At 42.7% G+C, this 18,660-nt stretch overlaps 1 protein-coding gene across 1 annotated transcript in view; it reads left to right on the plus strand.

Annotated features, from left to right (window-relative positions):
* The window catches only part of MAP4K4 (mitogen-activated protein kinase kinase kinase kinase 4), an 87,357-nt gene that overhangs the window by 36,094 nt on the left and 32,603 nt on the right, over window positions 1-18,660 (plus strand). The window contains exons 6-11 of the mRNA XM_009873193.1: window positions 2,804-2,858; window positions 5,223-5,301; window positions 7,262-7,437; window positions 8,122-8,194; window positions 8,663-8,873; window positions 16,580-16,741. Coding sequence (XP_009871495.1) covers window positions 2,804-2,858; window positions 5,223-5,301; window positions 7,262-7,437; window positions 8,122-8,194; window positions 8,663-8,873; window positions 16,580-16,741 — 756 coding nt within the window. The remainder of the gene's footprint in view (window positions 1-2,803; window positions 2,859-5,222; window positions 5,302-7,261; window positions 7,438-8,121; window positions 8,195-8,662; window positions 8,874-16,579; window positions 16,742-18,660) is intronic.

An 18,660-nucleotide genomic window follows, 5' to 3' on the forward strand; every position in this document is an offset into this window, starting at 1 on the left:
TGAATGTTTTAAAATGTCTGGTGTTGAGGAATCTGCCACTTCACTGGGGAGTTTATTCCAGTGGCTGATTGTTGTCACTGTGAAAAAATATCCTCTTGTACCCAATTGCAATCTTCCCAGGAGTAGCTTGCACCCATTACCCTTCATCTTTTCCATGTGACTCATTGTAAAAAAGGAGTGTCCATCTTCTTTGTAGCCCCTCTTTAAATTCTAAAAAACTTTCCCTATATGGCAGCCTTCCCAGTCCTTTCATCATCTTTGTGGCCCTTCTCTGGATCCTCTCCAGGTGTCCACACCTTTTTTGTACCACTGGGGCCCAAAACTGAACACAGTATTCCAGGTGTGGCCTGACAAGTGTTGAGTAGAGTGGGATAATGACTTCTTTATCTCTGCTGGTGATGCCCTTGTTGATGCAACTCAGCATCCTGTTGGCTTTCTCTGCTGCTGCAGCAACGCACTGTTCCCTCATATTGAGCTTGTCCACCAGGACCCCAGGTCACTTTCTACAGAGCTATTTCCCAGGTGGGAAGATCTCAGCCTGTGCTGCCCTCCTGGATTATGTTTTCCAAGGTGCAAGACCTTACATCTGGCTATGCTGAACTTCATAAGGTTCTTGTTAGCGCCTTCTTCCAGACTGTCCAGGTCTTCCTGCGGGGTAGCTCTCCCTCCCCTACTCAGTTTGATATCATAAGTAAAATTCATCAGGGTGCACCCGATTCCATCAACCAGGTCATGTATATTAAACAGCAGTGGGCCCCATATCAATCCTTGGGGGACCCCACTTGTGACAGGTTGCCAGTTTGAAAAGAAGGTATTTCCTACCACCCTCTGGGTGCAGCCTGTCAGCCCATTCCCCGTCCGCTGCATTGACCATTTGTCTAGACCATAACAAATCTATTTCTTTAGGAGGAGGCTGTGGGGAACCGTAGCAAAAGCCTTGGAGAAAACCGGGTAGACAATGCCTGCCACTTGCCCTGCATCAACCAAGCAGGTTACTTTGTTGTAGAAGGCTATCAGGTTTGCCAAGCACGATTTGCCCTTGGTGAATTTGTGCTGGCTGTTCCCAATCACGTGCTCTATTTGAATTGTGATAGCACCCTGGAGGATTCATTCCATAACTTTTCCAGGGAATGAAGTAAGACTGATGGCCTTATAATTTCCTAGATTCTCCTTTAAAGCCCTTCTTGTAGATGGGGGTGACATTAGCCTTCTTCAAGTCCTCTGGTACATCCCTCGATCTCCATGATTTCTCAAAGACTACAGAGAGCAGCCTGCCACGATGTCAACCAGCTCTCATAAGACCCTTGGGTGGATAAGGACTGGGCCCATTGACTTGTACGGGTCAAGCTTCTGTCATAGTTCACAAACCAACTCTTCCTTCGCTGATGGTGGGTCTATTTTTACATTTGGCTGTGGTTTTGTTCCCAAGGCCTAGGTCCCAACAGTGCTGGTAGAGACAAGTGAAGAGAGTGTTGCGAACCTCTGCCTTTTCAGCACTATTAGTGCCTAAATCTGCTTAACTCTGTTTAACAGCAGGCCAGTAATTTCCATCTGTATCATGGAATGATAGAAGTCATCTAGTTCAACTCTCCTGCCAGAGCAGATTCACCTAGAGCAGGTTGCACAGGGTAGCATCCAGGCAGATTTTGAATGTCCCCAGAGAAGGAGATTCCACCACCTCTCTGGGCAGCCTGTTTCAGTGCTCTGCCAGCCTTAAAGTCAAGAAGTTCCTCCTCATGTCTAGATGGAAATTCCTGTGTTCAAGTTTGTGCCCATTAGCCCTTGTCCTGTCGCTGGGCACCACTGAAAAAAGACTGACCGTGTCCTCCTGACACCCCCCCTTTAAGTAATTGTAAACATTGGCAAGAACTCCTCTCAGTCTTCTCCAGACTAAAAAGCCTCAAGTCCCTCAGCCTTTCTTCATAAGAGAGATATTCTACTCCTTAATCATCTTCGCTCTCCAGCAGTTCCCTGACCTTCTTGAAGTAGGGACCCCAGAACTGGACACAGTACTCCTGATGTGGCCTCACCAGGGCAGAGTAGAGGGGGAGGAGGACCTCCTTCTCAACTTGCTGGCCACACTCTTCTCAGTGTACCCCAGGACACCGTTGGCCTCCCTGTCCATGAGGGCATGTTGCTGGCTTATGGTCCTCCTGTTGTCCACCAGGACTCCCAGATACCTTTCCAGAGAGCTGCTTTCCAGCGGGTCAGCCCACCAGCCTGTACTGATACGTGGGGTTATTCCTCCCCAGGTGTGGTACCCTACACTTACCCTCCAGCCTGGAGGTCATTCTGAGTGGCAGCTGCAGCCTTCTGGTGTGTTTCTGCTTGTTGTTTTATGTCCTTGAAGAACCTTTTCTTACAGATTTTGACATCTCTAGCCGATTTCAATTTGAGCTCAACTTATAAAACTGCTTTTCTAATTGCATTGCACACTCTGGCAATGCCCTTGTTCAGTCCTCTGTAAACAAGGGAATGTTGAAAATTCTGTTGTTTCATAGACTTATTTTTTGGGCAGTTATAATTTTTCACTGTAATACCATGAATATGGATTTATATGTTATTAGAAAGTGTTATTTGCATACTTTGTACGAATATGCACGTGCATTTCTGCATATATATATGTATTACATGAAAAGTAGCATTTTATGGTACTGTTACAAGAAAAAAATAGCTCAGATTATTTAAATAGCCATGGTATTTGGTTTCAGTCTCACCTACAGGGCCTCTGTAAATAGTACTCTCTTACTGACTGAATGGGTAAGTCCACCTACTAACATATGGTCTCTCTCTTTTTATGCAGAGTGACCTTTGGTCATGCGGCATTACAGCCATAGAGATGGCAGAAGGAGCTCCCCGTAAGTGATACGTGCGCTTCTCTGGTGGGCTGATTAAGACATATACTTGGGAGACGCTGCTTGTAATCTAAGCCTAGTTTTGAGGTTTCTGAAAGTATCCGTGCGTTATTTCTGTTCTTGTTGGTTTTCCCTGCCCTATAAATATAAAAACCCATAAATAGCAATGCTCTTGATAAAGATAGGATCGTGTTTAAGCACTACAGTGCAGACTGCAGTAATTTAATTTCTATAGCAGGAATATTTGGAAGCTAATCGAGTGTCAGACTTCCTTCCTATGGGTAGTATATTGTGTTTTTTGGAGTTGTATCCCAATTTGTGTATGGCCTGGCCTGACTGAAACCTCAGCTGGGGAGAGGGGCAGTGGAGCCTCGACTAAACTGACCGTAATGAAAAAAGCATCTGCAGCAATTGTTTCTGTGTTGGCTTTCTGCCGGTTTGGGTAATGCTAATGTTGCTTCTCCTTGTGTTTCTGTTCATCGGTGAGCGGTGTTCATCTTCCTTAGCAGTGACACGACTTAAACTGTAAATCTGTCTTCAGCACGAAGTAATGAATGCAATGCTCCCTGTTTAAGAATACTTACCAGTTACTATGAATATTTTTGAGAGAGAAACTTGAAAACAAAAATGCACAACTTTTTATAGCTTATTTTTCCCTCACATACTCTTTCTGAGTATCTAGGCAGGTAGCAGATGTGTGCAAGGAGGACAGAAGGATTAAAAAAAAAAAGTTAGGCTTTTAATGGTAATTTTTATGAAGTCCTTATTGAACTAGCAAATATGCTTACCGTCACCCCCAGCTGGAGCTCTGTATTTAAAAAAACCCCCAGCCTGCAGTACCTAAGTGTGAGTTAATTTATTTTAGACATGAACAACCACTACCATACTTCAGCCCAGCTTGAAACCTCTTGTCTTTAAAATAATCATGTCAAAATAAGGTATTGACATCATCCTAGCTAAAAAATGGTTATTTCATTATAGCTGCTGCCTGATTCTTGATTTTTTTGTTGGTGTTGTTAAAGTTATAAACCAAATCACAAAGCACTTGTTTTGATTCATGTTTTAGGAGGTCTGATAGGTATGGGTTTGGTTTTTTTCCTTCTCAGTTGCACGTTTGCATGAGTGCCCATGTGAAAGCTACTCCCCGAACACCTCAGGCAGCTCTGTATTAACAGCATTCGAGCTACCACTTGACCTGCTTTTATTTTGTTCAGTGCATTGGGCTGCCTGGATGAGTTTCAATTAAAAGCTGTATCGGTGGTTTTTGTAAGCCTGGAATTGGAGAATAATATTTTTTCACTTTCAAACCAAAACAGAGCTTGGCCTCTCTTTGCGTAAAAGCACGAGAGGGGCATTTGAGAAGCCAGGAAAGATCCAATGTAAATGCTCAACAGCTCTTGCCTTGGTCTATACTCTGGCATATGGACTCTGCCTCCTTCTCCAGCAGTGGCCAAAGAGTCCATGTCTAATCTTGGTAGTCTGGTGGGATCCACAGGCATCCAGGGGCTTCTCTGCCAAGTCGTGGTCCCTTATTTCTGAATCCAAAATCCTCTTTACAGCAGTGTGTTTCTCCTGAATTTCTGTTGTGTGAAAAACATAACCTCTTCCTGCAGTGATCATTCAGGCTGAGGCTCATGGTACAAGAGGCAAAGCATAGGAAGATGATAAAACCAGAGGATTTGGTCCTAGTGACCTTTCTTAGGCAGCCTCTTTCGTTTCCACGTGTCGGCTCTGCCGTGATGCTTTGCTATGAAACAGGAGGAAAGATGTCTGACAGAGAGCCTAGGCTCCTACTAAGTGTCTGCTGAAACCAATGGGACTTTTTTTGACAAAAATCACGGGTTTGCTTTTCAGTTCTCTGGAAATCCTCTTTCTGATACAGACCTTCCCATGCCTCAAAGCTGTCAGGCCTTGGAGTAAAGAGAATCTCCAAGTCTAGAGAGTAAAAATGAAGCAGCCTTCTTAATGGGGGACAAGGGTAGGTGGAGGGAAGTTTGTGGGAGGCAGTAACTGTGTCATTCTTCCCTTCTGCCATCATCATCATCTCCTAGTATTTTATTGACCAGAATATAAGTTGGATGGTTTTGGGCTGGAGAAGGGGCTATGCACAGATGTTCCCATTGTGGTTGATTCTGAAGGTTAACCTGTGCCTCGATCTCTTTCTCTTTTTGGGGCTGCCCTTGGCGCCCTGGGCAGTGGAATTGTTGCCCTTTTGGGCTAATTCCATTTAGCTGTGTTGCTGTCTGCATCTGCTGCCGTGCGGCGGGATGGTGGGAATGGTTGTGGAAACCGAAACCATGGTATTGGCAGGGAGCAACTAAGCCAACATCTGTATGTTTCTGTTCTGTTTTTTTTTCTTTCCCTTAGCACTTTGTGACATGCATCCCATGAGGGCACTCTTTCTGATACCCAGGAACCCTCCCCCACGGTTAAAATCCAAGAAATGGTATGTATAAGTTATGTCTTGTTTGTAGCCCTTTTTTATAGCATGATATTTCTTTGTGTCTCATTGCATGCTCCTTTGTTACTGCATCCACAGAACTGTAAAGCAATTTGAGTTACCAAAAATCACTGTGGTGTTATCTTCTGTGCTACGGAATAAAAGCATAAAATAAAAAGTGTGTCTTGTTTGTTTAGTTCTGTTAGTCCCAGAGAAATTTTATCTTGAGTTGTGTGAAAATAAAAATGAAGCTTTTTTTCTTGACAGAGCAGCATCTGTGTTAGGGTGACAAATGGATCCATATTTTAAAAATAAACTCTTGCAGCACTCTTAATATGCAGTATGTTTTCTCAGATGTATCATAACACAGAAACGAAACAGTACTATAGTGTTCTAGTTGCTAAGTTGAAAGGAGCTATTAAAACTAATGAAGGCTTTTACTATAATTATTGTAAACGATTGGAGTTGAGTGTGTGCTTCTTGCCAGCTGAGAAGAATCCATTAGTATCAGAGGATTTCCTCACGGTTACTGGTTACAGCTGGCACATATGAAACAAAAATACTCTGTGGAAAGAGGTTTCATATAGATTGAAAGTGATCACAGGATACTGCGATCCTGTCAAAGTAATGAAGTGATTTAATTCAACATCAACATAATATAAACTTGACTTGCTTGCTGGGCTTGGTCTTTGCTTGGATTGGCTTATTTATGCACTTGTACTGTTAAGGCATCCCTCTCCCTCTCTTATACTTGCTTTCTGCATATGTTAAAGATGCATATACAGTATCTGCATAAGCCTTTCATTAACCTTTTTATTTAGAATAATAACACTTCAGGCATGAGGAATTAAAGAAAACCAACGACTAAGTTACCTTGAATTCAGCCTCTTAGATTACAGTAGGAAAGTGAAACAATGAATGAAAACGGTTGTTTTTACACTTAACCGTGTAGTGGGGGTGTTTGCCGCCCAAGCGCAGGAGCAGATTGAGAGCACGTAGCAACCACTAAGTGACTCTGGCCAAACCCAGTGCTGCTGGGACTGGACTGTTTTGATAAAGTGCTCAGTGGTGGGTTATGACAAAATAGGCTGCATGCTTAAAAATGCAGTTTTTGGGTATTTCCATTATTGGCATTTGTCAAGGCAGCTTGTTTGGCGTCTTCCATCTGGAGACATCCTCTTTCAAGAGTTCAAATGAAGTATAAATTTGGGAAGGTGGTGCTTCATCTTAGCTAACTCCCGTACCCTGGCACTTTATGAGGTGTGCAGGAGGAGCTCAGTTCAGCTCATGCCCTTAAACTGCGGGAATTTGACAAGTGCCTGTGCTGAGGAGACAACACTGTTCAACACCCACCTATTGTTCTACGAGGATTTTTTGTGTGTGTGGCTCTTCAGATAAAAAATAAAATCATGTTAAATTCTCGCAGACCTATCTCAGTGAGACCAGGCACATATAAAAGCAGCGCGGCGCTGCCTTCGTCAGGGGAATTTTGGCCGCAGTTCTTGCAGCTTTCGATACGGCTGTTCTGAAGCAGACATGCCCTTAGATACCACGGGCAGGTGGAGACACACCAGAGAGCTGCCTTACCCATGCTGCAGGCAAGCTGGATGAAACCCAGCTCAGGTCCAGAAGTAGCAGAGCTGGGTTTTCATCATTTGCCTTTGCTAATAGAATCCCGCCTTTCAGGGCAATTATGTCTGTGAAAGAGGGCATGTTACTGTGAGTCTGTGCCTAAGCATTGCAGGTATTTGGTATTGCCCTGTGTCCATCCATCCAGCCCAGCGGTCAGCTGGAGCACACACAGCTTTGTTTGGGAGGCACTCTTGCAGACAGCACTTTTACCAGAGGATGCTCTGGGATATGATGCTCTTTGAGGAGGGAAAGGATAGAACAGAAACAATGTTTAAGCTGAGTTTTGCCTGCGATATTGTTTTGTTTTGACTTTTCTCCCTGTCTGCTTTCTCAGGTCAAAAAAGTTTTTCAGCTTTATAGAAGGTTGTCTAGTGAAGAATTACATGCAGCGACCTTCTACAGAACAACTCTTGAAACATCCCTTTATACGTGACCAACCAAATGAAAGACAAGTCCGAATCCAGCTTAAGGACCATATAGACAGGACCAGGAAGAAGAGAGGAGAGAAAGGTATGCAGCTTCTAAAAAAACCAAGCATTGCAACTTATTTTTGTCCTGCGTTTCATTCTAAGTTCCCATCCCTAGAAAAGCTCCGAACAACCTCAAACCCTTGAAAGGTTGTTTTTTCAAATTCATGTTTTGACTGTCAGCAGACTTTTAGGTTTTGTTCTGCCCTCTACAGAGAAAGTATCAATTTCAAGTATCTTACTTTCATATAAGTAAAATTTACTCACTTCTGGGCCACTGCCTCTTCCATATAAGCATTAAACAGTATTTAGGAGGATATTGACATACAAGCCTTTCCCTTTTTTTGCTCTGTGGTAGGTTCATTCCTGGAATGCTGCCATAAATCAGATTCACAGGAAATAACCCATCACAAGAGCTATGAAGCAAATGGCTTGGACAGCCTGTTCTTTTTATTCAGGTGGTGCCAAGGTTCTCCAGGTGTCTTGTCTTACATATAAAACCTGGTGTCATTCAGAGAATTTGCTGAAAGTCTGCTGCAAAGGACTGTGCTGCTTTACAAGCGTGGGAGGATGGGCTTGTGTATGTAGAATGAGTTCTAGGGTCCTTGATAGATCTTTTCACTGAAGGGGATAGGAACCAATTCACTAAGGTACTACTTACTGCAACTTCCCCTTGTCCTAAAATTAAAGATAAGCACTATCTAGGCCTTTGTTTCTTTCCTGTTAGATGAGACAGAGTATGAATATAGTGGAAGTGAGGAAGAAGAGGAGGAAGTGCCTGAACAAGAAGGAGAGCCAAGGTAACAATTGCTTTTGGGAGGTCTCTGGGCAGTCCATGCCAAGTAAGTCTAAAGGTCTGTGTCTATAAATCAGGAGCACGCTAAATTTCTGTCTCTTAAGTGGAATGCACGAGCCACACAAACCACTCAAAGAATTTGAATACCTGTTCTGTGACTGCTAAAGATTTAAAGCTCCCCCTCATATGGCTTAGAGCCAGTGAGCTCCGTATGGAGGGTGACTTATGGCAAATATGGTTGGTCAGGAGCTCCACTATGTCAGAGTTTGTCCTTATTTCGCTTGGCCTCATTTCACACCTTCCACTAAAAGCATATATTTGACACGCGTCCAGTGTCTTTGCTCCGAAAGAAAAATGAGATTAAAATTTAACATCATGCTATACTTTATTAATGTTCCTCCGCTTTGGAAAAGTTATTTAATGGCTCGTCAGACTTTATTGTACGGGAGGCTTTAACTTCCTCTCGTTGCAGTTCCATTGTCAATGTGCCTGGAGAATCAACCCTCCGACGTGATTTCCTGAGGCTGCAGCAGGAAAACAAGGAACGGTCCGAGGCCCTTCGGAGGCAGCAGCTGCTGCAGGAGCAGCAGCTCCGCGAACAGGAGGAGTACAAGAGGCAGCTGCTGGCAGAGAGGCAGAAGCGCATCGAGCAGCAGAAGGAGCAAAGGAGGAGGCTAGAAGAGGTAGAGACAGGAGGCTGGAGCTTGAGGGGCAAAAAAAGCCCTATTTCAACTTGTGTTTCCCATTCCCACACCCATTTAAATAGAGTTCCCTGTGGTTCCAGCACATCTTGGGAAAGAAAACAACATGTGCAAATCCACTGGCAAAGGTAGAGAGCAAAGTGCTTAAATCCATGTCTGGCTACTTGAATATAAGCCGTCTTGTGCAGCATTTGAATATCCAGCAGCTCTTATGGAGGCAACAGGAGCCAAACCTGGTTGGTTGAAGGTATTTGGGGGGAGGCTCTGTCTTGGTCTTTGTTCCAGAGAAGAGACAACATGTCTAGAGTTCAGGTAGCTGTAGAGAAGGGGAGATATTAATTATTCCCAGATGAACTTTTTTTTTAAAGAGGGCAGTGCCTCGAGATTACATTTTTTGGGACCATGACATACTTCAAATTTCCCTTTAAAGCTTTCTCAAACATCTGTGTTTGGCACTCATTCATGGTACGTAGAATCCTGTTATTTTACATGTTACTCTGTCATGCATAGTAGCATGATAACTAAAAGCCATTTCGATTTATAAATATGATTTATAAATCAGTGTTAAAATTACAATTCTGCAAAAACTATAAATACATAAATTATATTTTTGTGATATGGTAAGTATGCATACACTACCGGAAGATAACAGAAAATGAATGTACATGTCCAATATTGTTCTGTCATACTTTTTGTATGTTGTAGTTTAACCCCAGCTAGCAGCTCAGTCCTACCCAACCACTTGCTTACTCCCCCCTGCAATGGGATGGGGGAAGGAGTCAGAAAAGTAAATATGAGAAAACTCGTGAGTTGAGATAAAGACAGCTAAATAGTAAAGCAAAAGCCACACACATAAGCAAAGCAGAACAAGAAATTCATTCACCACTTACTATGGGCAGGCAGGTGCTCAGCCATCTCCGGGATAGCAGGGCTCCATCACACATAGCGATGACATGGGAAGACAAAGCACCATCACTCCAGACATCCCCCTCTTTCTTCTTCTTCCACCAGCTTTATGTGCTGAGCATGACATCGTATGGTCTGGAATATCCCTTTGGTCAGTTGGGGTCAGCTGTCCCAGCTGTGTCCCCTCCGAACTGCTTGTGCACCCCCAGCTGGTGGGGTGAGGAGCAGAACAGGCTGTGCAAACGCTGCCCAGCAATAGCTAAAACATCCCTGTGTTATCAATGCTGTTTTCCAGCACAAATCCAAAACCTAGCCCCATACCAGCTACTATGAAGAAAATTAACTCTACGCCAGGCAAAACTAGCACAACCATCTGAGATCTTTCGTGTATTTATGTACATGTGGTTGGAATATGCAGTGTGAGCTTCAGAGGTAGGAGGGTTTCAAAACGATTCTTCAGGCCAGAGCTGAGTATGACACAGAGCTGAAGGGAAAACAATCCTCTGACTCCTCAGGCGATGCAGGGTCAAGTTCCAGTTGTCCTTAAATGACCTCGCTTGAGCCTCTTGTTTCAACGATTCACTTAGCAATGATGGAAAAACTACACCCAATCTGGTTTTCCAAATCCTGATAATGTTTAACAAGGAGGCAACCAGGACCAAATGTTGATTTGCATCCCATGACGTGTTTACATAACAAATAATAAAGGGTTCCAAACAGCTTTCCAGGTCACGTTATGCTCTTTATCACTTTTTTCAACGTGCAAGTGAGTTCAGTGCTGCTCTAAAGAGGGATTGGTAGCGAAGACTCATCCACACGTGAAGCCAGGAGAAGGAACAAGGGGGAGACATATAAACTCCATTTCTCTTCTCTTTCTTCCCCACCCTTCTGAGATTGCCAAGATAAATATCATAGCACTTCCAGCTGTTTTTAGACTCTGGCTCTGTTAGCGGTATTATGATGGGAGCAAGTAATAAAAAGAGGCTTGGAAAATTTGAAAAAAAATGTATTTTATTGATTTTGCCAAAGGTGGGCAAAAGCTGAGATAACTGCTTAGCCTCTAGAATTTCTCTTAGTATGGGAATCTATGATTTCATTTAAATGCCCTTTTAATCTCTAAGGTTCTGCAGGCGGTACTTTTTTGGTGAGGAAAGGGATTATGATTAAATTATCTAGGTCATTTAACTTTAGTAATCAGTGCAGCTCTTAAAATCAGGAATTTCTTTTTATAATAAAGGAGATGCCACTGCTGCACAAGGTTGAACTTTTTGAGGATGTTGTAGACGTCATAATTTAATATGCAATTGAAAGAAAGGCAGTTACTTGAAATTTGTGTTTAATCAGCCCTGCTTTTTAAAATACAGAACAGAACTTTCTGCAACCACAAGCCAGCATGTAATGTAGGTTGGTATCTTACTGCGTAAGGTTACACAATAAACCATGTAAAGTTTGTAAGAGAAAAGCTCTGCCTGGTTCCCTTGGAGATATAAATATGAATGATAAGCTATGAAGGTTTCCTTTTGCAGGTGCTGGGGTGGGCATATTCTTCTTAAAGTGAATTAACAGAAAGGCTACATTTAGCTTTCAGAAAATCCCCACTTAGTTTGTTGAATCCTTGTGTTGGAAAAATATATGATCCCAAGTGATTTTTAACAAAACAACAGCCAAAACAAGCTCTTTAAGATGGGGGAAGGGCAGTAGACACATATTTAGATAAACATCAGTGTTGTGACACAATTGAAGGCCAAAATATTGAAATGTTGTCACTTTGTCCTTAACTCACCCGCCCCCTGTTTTGATGAAGCCAGTATAAACAATGAAGAGCTTGGTAATGTGAGTTAAGATTAGTGTCAGGCATTGAATCTCTGGGCTTCCATCACTTTGTTGATGTTTTTACCAAGCCTTGCCTTCTTGTAATTTTTGCTTGTGCAGGGTAAATGTATGTTTGGATATACCTGTTTAACATTCTTCAGGAAGAATTTTATTCTTTAGATAATCTCCATGGACAAGTTGCTTATACTCCACTCCCTCCCACTTCCTAAATTAAAATCGAGGTCTTGTTCTTACAATGCTGGCACAGAGCCTAGACAGTTTTGACCGAGACTGCAACAGGAACGGTGTTTAGGATATCTGCCAAAAACTGTAATTCTCAGCAGCATTAGAGAAAAGATTGCTTTTTAAAAGGCATATAGGTGACTTCTAAAACTCATTATTGCAGGAACCTTGTAATTTTTGTGTTACTGAGAAGGTGAAAGTGATTTGTGGTCAAAGTACAGAAAATTACCTGAAACATTTTGGGAAGGGAATTAGTTATCTTCCTCCCAACACCCCCTTTAAAAACATATAAAGACTAGTTGCATAAGTATCACTTATACATCATATAAGCGTTTAGATGGTTAAAACAAGAAATCTGAGCTATTCCTGGCTGTTCTAACATGTGTCTGTGTTTCCATTGAGCAGTGTGGAGACACCAGTGCTCCGTGCGATGGGCATTTGGGTTTGTACTTTTGCAAAACTGAGTCTGATTTGGGAAATTCAGAATTAGCTATGGTGGAATTCCATTCTTTGTGGACCTCCACAGTTCAGAATAACTTCTTTAAATGGTGTCTCTATCCCTGCTTAGGAGAAGCTAAGATGGAATTTTTTAAAGTGGTAGGTTATATCTCCATTGGCAAGTAGCACAGTCCTGTAGAAGCAGATTAGTGGAGCACAATAATTAAAATCTTAGGGACCCAGAGACTTCACGTGTTTAAAGACAGGAGGAGTTCCTTTGGATTAGCTGAGGTCTAGACTGTGTGCCTACTTGTGGTTGGAGTGCATCTGTCTTTTTAATTTCATCCGAAAGGAGTGGTTGGCACTCCAAGACGTCTTCAAAATATGAAACAAAACTGGGTAAGTGGAAATGATTGGATGATTCACTTCAAAGGAGCACTCCTGATTTGAACCGATGCTAATGCAGGTGTCCCTGCAGGCAATTTTTGCCAGGTCTTTGTTTCTTTTGCAGAAAGGAAGATTATTCGTATCTACTTAATTTGAACTGCTTGCAGTTTGGATCGGTGTGCTGAGTAAGAAGTTTTACTTCTGGTTTATCTCTAGTGTGGGCAAAGCAAAAATCTCTTTATTAACCTTTCCAGTTCTCTTCCTAAGCTGATTCCAGACTACCTGATTCTTTGTGAAAGAAATCATTACTCTGTCTTATAGGTTGATAAATACAGATTCTCTAATTTTATATTCATAAAATATTATTAGTATATGTATGTGTCTCCAGTACTGCATTGTATGAATGAGGTCCTGGGTTTGTTGGTAGCCTCCGGCTGCATGTGTAGTTGCATTGCCCCCTCCTGGCAAATCATGCTTTACTGCATGGTCTTCCAGCTTGGAAATATCGGGTTCCATTATAAGATCGTCATTAATGCACCCTAAAACCATACAGGGAAACAGAGTATTGACACTGTATTTTCTGTATAGCTTTTTGTTGGTGTGGTAAATGCCAGTTTTATGAAATGCAGTAATTTGTGGCAGTATGGGCTCTGTCAAAATTCTTTTTTGGCATCTTTGAAATTTCTTTGAAGAGTTCTTGCCCTTACCTTCTGGTTAACATTTAGCTCCTTGAAAATAAGCTTTTCATCTGACATGTACAAGGAAGTTGGTAATACCATATCCAACTAAAGAAGATCTGGATATGCATCCATAATTTAAGTGAATCCAGATATATACCTGCTGTCTGTTGGGCAACAGTGTTTTACGTCAGGCCTTTTTTGTAGTGCGTGGTAAAAACCATAATATCTATCAGTCACACTTACTAAAGTTAGAAGGCCAAGTTTTATAAACAGAACCGACATTGGTTTTAACTAATGGTTTTCCTCATCCCTTGCCCCTCCTTTAGGCAAGCCAAAGGAAGTGCAGCTCCCAGGGCTTTGGTGGTCCTCAGGGAAGAGTTGGTAGAGGCAGTCAGGAAGGCATCTCTGTGCCAAGAGAAGGATGGTTGGAAGTCAGCCAAAGGGCTGCTTCTGAAGCCAGCTTGGGTCAGCAATGGTTGGCCACCGAGCAGCTTTGCCGTCACTTTGACAAGACGTAGAATGTGTATATATATGTGTGTGTGTGTGTGTGTGTGTATATATAGCGCCTATCACCATATCGATAAACATTTTTTGGAACCACTCTGATGGCAGAGGTAAGAACGGGAGATGCTCATCACTGTAGGTTTCCTTTCCCTGGGCTTGTGAAATGTTAATGCCATTTCATTAGCAGCCAGTAGTTTGATGCTCAAGTTTCAAAGGCCACATGCAAAGGAAGCGAAACCTTTCTCTTACAGCCAGGGCTGGGGAGAAGCGGATCGTGCCGAGTGGTCGTGTGGGGTCCCGCAATGCCGGCTGCCTCCCCCCACACCCGCCTGGCGAGGGGCTGAGGCCGTGTCTGGCGGGAAGGCAGAAACGATGCTGAGAAACCCCGTCTCTCTGCGTGCTTTGGCCTGTAGACAGTAGCGCATTTGTGCTTCAGAGATTAGAGTTAAATGCACACTGGTGGCAAAGAGTCCTTTTTTTTGTTTTATTTTCTTCCTTTGCTGGGTAATAAATATCTAGTGTTGTTGCTGAGCTAGCAATCTGGCTTAAGGTTTGCTTAAAAATCTCGTCTTCTAACAACTGATTTTGTTTATTTCATGATGCCATCCCCAGAGCTGCAATATATCCACTTAACAATGTCAACATGATATTGTCAGACAGGCTTCATATGTTTAAGAAGTGTTTGGTTTGATAAATGTGTGTATTAACCAGTCAGCAGTGTGCCGTCTCTTGCATCCTCAGGGCAACAGAATTACTGTACTTCACATCTTAGTTTTCTTAAACAAAGAGCCTGTCAGACTTGATTAGCCAAGAGGCACCTGAATATATTGACTTAAATATAGAAATTGTTTGACACAGATGTGTATATTCAGAAATAAAAGTGCCTGCTTAATCCTTTTACAGTGCTTAAAAAGTGGAGGGGAAGAAGCGAAACCTATGAAATGTGCTGTGTGCTGTAGCTGCCTTGCAGCACTTTTGCTATTTTTATATCTACATTCATTGAAGAAAGCTTGCTTAAGCAAGAGAGAAAAGGCTGGTAGACAGATTTAGTTAGAGAGGAGACACAATAGCTGGGAAGCTGTGTTTTTTAGAAGATACAGAAAATAGGAGGGGGAAGAGAGCTTATTTCTTGTGGCACAGGAAGGTGCAGTGAACCTGGGATGATGCTGTGGGCCAGGAAGGAAAGCGTCATGGTTACAGAGTGGGTCTGTTTTGACGGTGGTCTTTCAGAAAGTTGCATCTGTCCCAAAACTGCAACTAGTTATAGAGAACTACAGAGCAGCCTGTTTTATTTAACTACTAATAATTCTTATCCACCTCTTTTCCCCTCAATGTTTCTTCTCCATTATCATGTCATTATCGATTCCAGAAGATGGAAAAAGCTCTTGAGCTTTCAGTTACTTCATAGTCATACAGAGAAACTCATCCCATGAAGTAATGCAGGGAGTGTGGGTTGACCTTTGCTTGTTCAGTTGAGCACTATGAAATGCGCACCAGGAACTGGATTTGTGAACCCAAATAAAAGCTTAGTCTGAGCGCTCTTGCAAGACTGCTCGGAGTGCCCTTAGACTGCCAAATCTGTGGCATCTTTGCTTCACCAGAAATTGAAGATAGTATTAAACTTAACCTAAACGTGGAAAGGAATATCCAGTGTAAGTTTTTGTTTTGATCTTGGGCTTAGATTTGAGTGTGGGGGTTTTTTTTGGTTTGAATTTCTTCTGTAATTTTTAGCATAATGGAAATAAATGTTGTAGAGATATTCCCAGTTGATGGTTGAACAGGAGACAGCTGGGTCTTTTGACACTTAGGCACTTGTGGGAGGCTGCCTGGGATTTTGAGGTAGGTGGAATATCTGGATGCTTCTGTGGAAGTGCAGGAAGAGTTGGTCACGACTGTATGGGCATTTGAAATGTCTCCTCTGAAGTCATACATGGTGCTCGATAGACATAAATGACTCAGTTCATGCTTTCTAGAGCTGTTTTCCAGGTTCTTGTCAGACTTTAGCAGACTTATCAGCGCCAGTTTGTATTTGGGTCATGTGTGGAAGCTTATCTGTGCAAGTGCAAAAACATAGCTCAGCTGTTTTTCCTCTTTTACGTATAGGTGCTTTTGATGTTCTGGGAGAGGCTGAGGTGCTGTTGGTCAGCTTTCATTCTCTCTTAGGCGAAGTTTTGGGCAGTGCATTAATTTGAGCTTGGTTGTTGGGCCAACACCACCAAATTCTTAGCAGACCATGAATTGTCTTGAGAAGAGAAGCTGCTTACTGAAAGTTCAGATAATTGTCATTTGAGTTTTATCTGATTCAGTGGGGCTGATAATTCCCTTTTGGCAACATTTAGATAACGTGTTGAAGTCAAGAAAATTGTTGCTCTGATTAAGATGTGAGTTCAACAGATGTTCAAAGATTGAGTTTTCAGTGGGAACCTCTCTTGAAGAGCAGCAGCGAGCTTCCACACCTTGGTTGTCAGGCACATGGTACGTGACTCTGTGTGTGTGCTTGAAGAAACCGGATAGAGTAAGGGAGGCTGCTTTTAGTGATAGCTGTGTGCTGGGTATGAGTTAGTTTCCTGGTGGAACACTTGCATAAAATATTTTGTCACTCGGTTGCAGAGCTTGCCAGTCCTGGTAAATCCCTCTCTTCAGAGTAGAAAACAACCCCACCTCTTTCTTTGATAACAAGAAAAGTAAAACTTTGTGGTTTCTTTCCCCTTTTTGTAGCAACAAAGAAGAGAACGGGAGGCTCGAAGGCAACAAGAGCGTGAGCAAAGGCGGAGAGAACAGGAAGAAAAAAGACGTCTGGAAGAAATGGAGAGGAGGCGTAAGGAAGAGGAAGAGAGAAGAAGAGCAGAGGAAGAAAAGAGGAGGGTAGAAAGGGAGCAGGTGAGTACATGAATACGGATAAACGTACAATAGGTTTGTTTCTTCTAAATTCTGATTTAATTTTTAAAAATTAGTAAGCCTAAAGCAGCTTAGAGGCAACCTAATGCTGACTCTTTCATCTTTGTTGTCTCTTGACAGCAAGCGCACTAACATAGATCGTAGGGCTTTATGGAAAATTCTGGCAGCCTCAATATTCCCTCAAAAAAAGAAGTCTTGTTGCAGTACTTATTCTAAATTCTGCTTGTGCCTCTGGGCTTGACTAAAACCCATCAGAATTGGCAAAATCGTCACTGAGGCTGAAAATCATTTCTAGGCTTGTCTTGCTGGATCAGTGGTTCTTGCAGGACATGCCCCTTTTCAGCAGGCCTCCCAAAGAAGGGCAGCTCCGTTGCGTGTCAGCTTCTGGCACCCAGAATTGGTCCGAGTCATAACCTTTGAATGTTCTGAATTTGAGATGGAACCTTTGAGCTGCAGAGGGTTTTCTTTCCTGAAACTCCAATGTGCAGTATCTCTTACTCTATTTAAAATCACCTCTGATAAGGTATGCCAGTTCAGGCAACAAGTATATCTTGTGTCCGTGTGCCCTTAATACATTGAAAGTACAGGTGAGAAACCCTTTTCAACTGTGAATTTCAGCTGCTATATTTATGCATGAAATCTGCATGCTTTAAAATCCTTTAAAGTCTTTAATCAGGGTGGTAATCAGGGTAATAATCACTGCATGTACCAAAAAATACGGATCCCAAGTAAAGGGCCAAAACTGCTGTCCTAGAGGGTGATGGTTAATTTTCCCATTATCTTCAGGAGTGCTCGTTTTGGCCTGATATACCTTATTTTTTTCTTAACGTTAAGTCACTGTATTTGAGATCATTAAGGATCGTGTTACTGGGGAATTTTATTGTGTTTGTATATATTTGAAAGATTTCTGAGTCAAAAGAAGAGAAGACTAACCAATGGGAATAAATATATGGAAAATCTCTAATTACAGCACAGCAATTTGCTTTTGGGCAGACACCGGGTATTCCCCCAGCTGCTTTTTAAACTGTTGAAATGCAGATTACGCACAGTGCCAATAATAACAAATGATTAATTGACGTGGCCAAGCTGAACCACTTTGAATTATTTTTATTGGGTTTCTTTTTAGAAGAAAAGACATGCCCCCTCTTAGAATTTGTGTTAACCCAAACTATGGCTCAGCCAATGTGCGTAACAACAGTATAGTCTATCTCATCAGTCTGTAACAAGGCATTCTATAGCTCCCATCACTGTATCACTGATCCATTAATTTCTTTATGCATACACTTGTAAATGTGTGCGTGTGCTGATGTGTGTGCGCATGCACATGTTACATACTTCCATTAATTGCATGATAGGGTGTTACCAGCTTGGGTTTTGGTGCTTCAGAGTTTGAGTTCTTCCAGGGGGTCAGGCGAAGTAGCGGGTAAACCTCTCCACCTGCCGAGGCTGCGGGCGGAGAGGCGGCTTAGATCGCAAAGAGCGAGCGAGTTTGGTCTAATACCTGTTTCCTAGTGGATGTTTGTTTGTGTCGTAACCATCGCATAATTCAGCAAGGCTGGCAGCATCTGCTCAGGACAAGCTTCTGGTGAGGCGGGCGGCAGGGGAGACGGCAGGGCAGGTCCCGACCGCGCACGGCAGAGCCCCTCGGCGGCGGGGGGGAGCTTGCTCCAGGTCTGCCCACACTACGCCTGGCTCTAGCTGTTGCTAACAGTTCATCGCACCAGCACAACAAACTAATGTTTAATACAACTTGCATGTGACTTCGTATTGGCTGTGTTGAGTCAGACTTTTGCTGTGTTTTAACTTTCCAAAACCTTCAAGTGCATTTTGCTGCTTCTTGAAACCACTTCCAAAAAAACACGTAAAACGAGCTCTGGCCCGTGCCGGCAACATTTGGAGGA

The sequence above is a fragment of the Apaloderma vittatum genome, unplaced genomic scaffold, assembly GCF_000703405.1.
Source record: "Apaloderma vittatum isolate BGI_N311 unplaced genomic scaffold, ASM70340v1 scaffold2890, whole genome shotgun sequence".
NCBI classification, from domain to species: Eukaryota; Metazoa; Chordata; class Aves; order Trogoniformes; family Trogonidae; genus Apaloderma; species Apaloderma vittatum.